The sequence below is a fragment of the Momordica charantia genome, assembly GCF_013281855.1.
Source record: "Momordica charantia cultivar OHB3-1 chromosome 2 unlocalized genomic scaffold, Mcharantia_2.0 BLBB01000002.1, whole genome shotgun sequence".
Taxonomy (NCBI): domain Eukaryota; kingdom Viridiplantae; phylum Streptophyta; class Magnoliopsida; order Cucurbitales; family Cucurbitaceae; genus Momordica; species Momordica charantia.
The window spans coordinates 14,207,643-14,210,746 of record NW_028275160.1 but is presented as its reverse complement, the minus strand read 5'-3'; the positions used below and the strand labels follow the sequence as shown (position 1 = coordinate 14,210,746).

The following is a 3,104-nucleotide window of genomic DNA, read 5'->3' as shown; positions in this document are numbered from 1 at the left end:
TCCATTTTCCATTAGATTTTTTAACTAAGACAACATTAAAGAGCCAGTCGGGATACAAAATCTCTTTTATGTATTCCGCTTTCAAAAGTTTGTTTACTTCCTCAACAATTACATCACTCCTCTCCCTATTTACAGGTCTCCTTTTTTGCTTAATCGGTCGGAATGATGGGTCAATGTTGAGGCGGTGGACCATTATCTTCGGATTAATGCCCGACATGTCTTCATGAGACCACGCGAACACATCCAAGTTCGTCCTAAGGAAAGAGATGAGCTTCTCCCTATCCGCGGCCCCCAATTTGGTGCCTATGCTCACCTGTTTATCCGGGCTGAGCAAAGGGACAAGCTCCACTTCTTCAGTAGGCGCAGCTACCTCACGTTGAACGGCCTTGGGCAGTTCGTCCTCGGAAGCTTGAACTGCCGGTCTTGGAAGCTTTTTCGCCTCTTCTTGGGCACAGACCGCCGACCCTTTAGAGCTGAGGTATAGCACTCACGCGATGCTTTCTGCTCACCTCGGACTATGCCAACCCCATTGACTGTCGAGTACTTCAAGGCTTGGTGCAGAGTCGATGGGATGGCACGCAGTGAATGGATGATAGATCGTTCAAATATGGCATTGTAGGCCGACCTACCATCTACAACCACGAAGTCTGCCATATGAGTGACTTGGGTATCACCTTGGCCAAGAGTGATGGGAAGATCTGTGCAACCTTTCGGGGTGACAGACTCACCCGCAAATCCCACCAAAGGGGTTGGACTCTTTTTAAGCTGCGCCCTGGTCCACCCTAGTGCCAGGTAGTGGTAAGAGACAAAATGTTGGCGGAGGCGCCCCCATCCATCAGAACCCTCATGACCTGGACATGATCTATCATTGGTGAGATTACCAAAGCGTCATTGTGGGGCAAGTGTACCCCTTCCAGATCGGAGTTAGAGAAGGAGATAGGGCAGGTCGATTTTTGCTCACGAATACTGCAGACTTCTCGACGTGCTTCCGTAGCTAACTCCTTTCTTTTATTTCCAGACTGGCCCCCACTAGGGCAGCCAAAAATGGTGTTGATGACCGTAGGTCGGTCATCCCTCCGAGGTGGCATCCTTGAACGCTTTCTCTCTTCTTTCTTACCTGCCGAGCCGGAGCCCGGCTTGCCAACGTACTTCTTGAAGTAGCCATATTGAATCAGGTCTTCAATCTGGCGCTTCAACTCCCAGCAATTCGAGGTATCATGACCATGATCGCGAAGGAAACGGCAGTACCTGTCTTTATTGCGCTTCTCTGGGTCTCCTCTAAGTTTATCAGGCTGCTTGAGGAGTTTATCCAAACCGTTCTCCTCGATATTGGTTAAAATCTCGGAGATCGGAATGGTAGTTGGGGTGTATCTTTCATACGGCCCCCTCTGACTGGAGTCCGAGTCGGACCTCCTTCAGTCAGTTCGTCCTTGAGAAGATGACCCCTTGTCTTTAGACGTTGAGTCGAACTTCCCCTTTTCTTGGGCTCCTAACTTTTTCTGGTCGGACCTCTAATTTGGTTCTGAGTAGTACCTGCCCGTCTATAACCTTCTTGGCCTTCTGCAAGACCTCGGCGAAGGTTGACGTTGCTTCCTCGCCTAACTTGACCATCACAGTCTCATCGGCCTGGCTAGTGAGGAAGTTGCATATAGCCGAATCATCGGAGCAATGCGCAACTTTGAGCTACTCCTCTTGAAAATGGGTCACGTACTCCCTTAAAGTTTCGCCTTCTTTCTGTCGGATGGTGGCGAGATGAGTGGCTGTCTTCCTATCGTAGTGCCGAGAAGAGAATTGGCTGATGAACTCTTTCCTCAGTTGACCATATGTCAAGATTGACCTTGCCGGCAGCCTTCGATACCAGAGCCGAGCACTCCCCGTGAGAACGATCTGAAAAGCTCGGTATTTAATGGCGTCTGAGGCCACTTGGAAGTCCATGAGGCCTTCAAAGACCTCAATATAATCTTTTAGGTCTTTGGACCCATCGTAGGGCTTCATCGCGGGCATTTTAAAGTTTGGAGGGATAGGGGCCGCTAAGACATCCGATGTGATGCCCCCAAATTTTACTACGTAACAAGATGACGTCACTATATTACCTATTCACCCCCCCCTTCCATCTAGGACGCGAAACAATCTCTTTATAGATAATCAGGGACTCAAAACATAACCAATTCTTAAAAGTTTGTGCCCGCCTCAGTGGCTAGCAATCCAATTTAAAGAAAACAATCATTTGGTCCATTAATCCCAAGTGCATCAGTAATTCGAATAATAACAATAATCACAAAACATTAGTTCGCCTATGAAGAATGAATACAGAAAAAGAAAACGTTCCGTGAGTTAACCCAATATCCAGTACACCCCTAACTATAAGTTTCTAACACTGTTCCCAATGAATGGCAGTTCCCGCCATCCTAACCAACGCAATTAGTGATCCCTTCCTCGGTTAAACCTCCTCCACGTCGTCACCACGGTCGGGGGCCCTATTCGCACTTAAAACAATTAAAGTAAAGGGGGGGGTGAGTATATAAGATACTTCGTAAGTAGCCCTCCCTAACTAATCACCACAGCATGCTCGTAATCACAGCGACATCAAACACAATAGCAAAAACAAACAACCAGGCAACAAGAGATAATAACAGTGGATTGACATTCCCATATAAGCATCCATACACCAGGACTCCCAGGACCCCGACTGCACGACCCACTAGCCCTTTGACCCACTCGAGTTAGAATTCGTTCTACCCAGTACGTTAGTATTCCAAGTCTAACTCTTCGAGGCGTATTGGCCTTTAACATTTATCCCCAAGATACCGACCTCCCTCTACAAAAGCTTGGCGTTCGACCTTGCCATTTATTCCCAAGGCCTTGAACTGTGCATCGGTCCTTGACATTTATCCCCAAGGTATCGATGACTACTCGGCGCATTGGTTCTTGACATTTATCCCCAAGATCCCAATACTCATCTATAGCAACTTGTTGTTCGGCCTTGTCCTTTATCCCCAAGGTACCGATGACTACCGGCGTATTGGTCCTTGACATTTATCCCCAAGACCCCAATACTCCTTTATAGAAAACTTGGTGGCCGGCCTTGTCATTTATCCCCAAGG

The 3,104-nt window shown here is 47.8% G+C and overlaps 1 protein-coding gene across 1 annotated transcript; it reads right to left on the bottom strand.

The window, feature by feature from the left end:
- Positions 1 to 366: 366 nt before the first annotated feature.
- On the bottom strand, positions 367 to 1,995 carry LOC148212871 (uncharacterized). The gene is made up of 4 exons (XM_088120412.1): positions 1,712 to 1,995; positions 1,534 to 1,630; positions 1,118 to 1,292; positions 367 to 851 (listed from the first exon to the last, which is right to left on the bottom strand). The coding sequence occupies exons 1-4, from the start codon at positions 1,993 to 1,995 to the stop codon at positions 367 to 369; spliced, it is 1,041 nt and encodes a 346-aa protein (XP_087976538.1).
- Between the last annotated feature and the right edge of the window lie 1,109 nt (positions 1,996 to 3,104).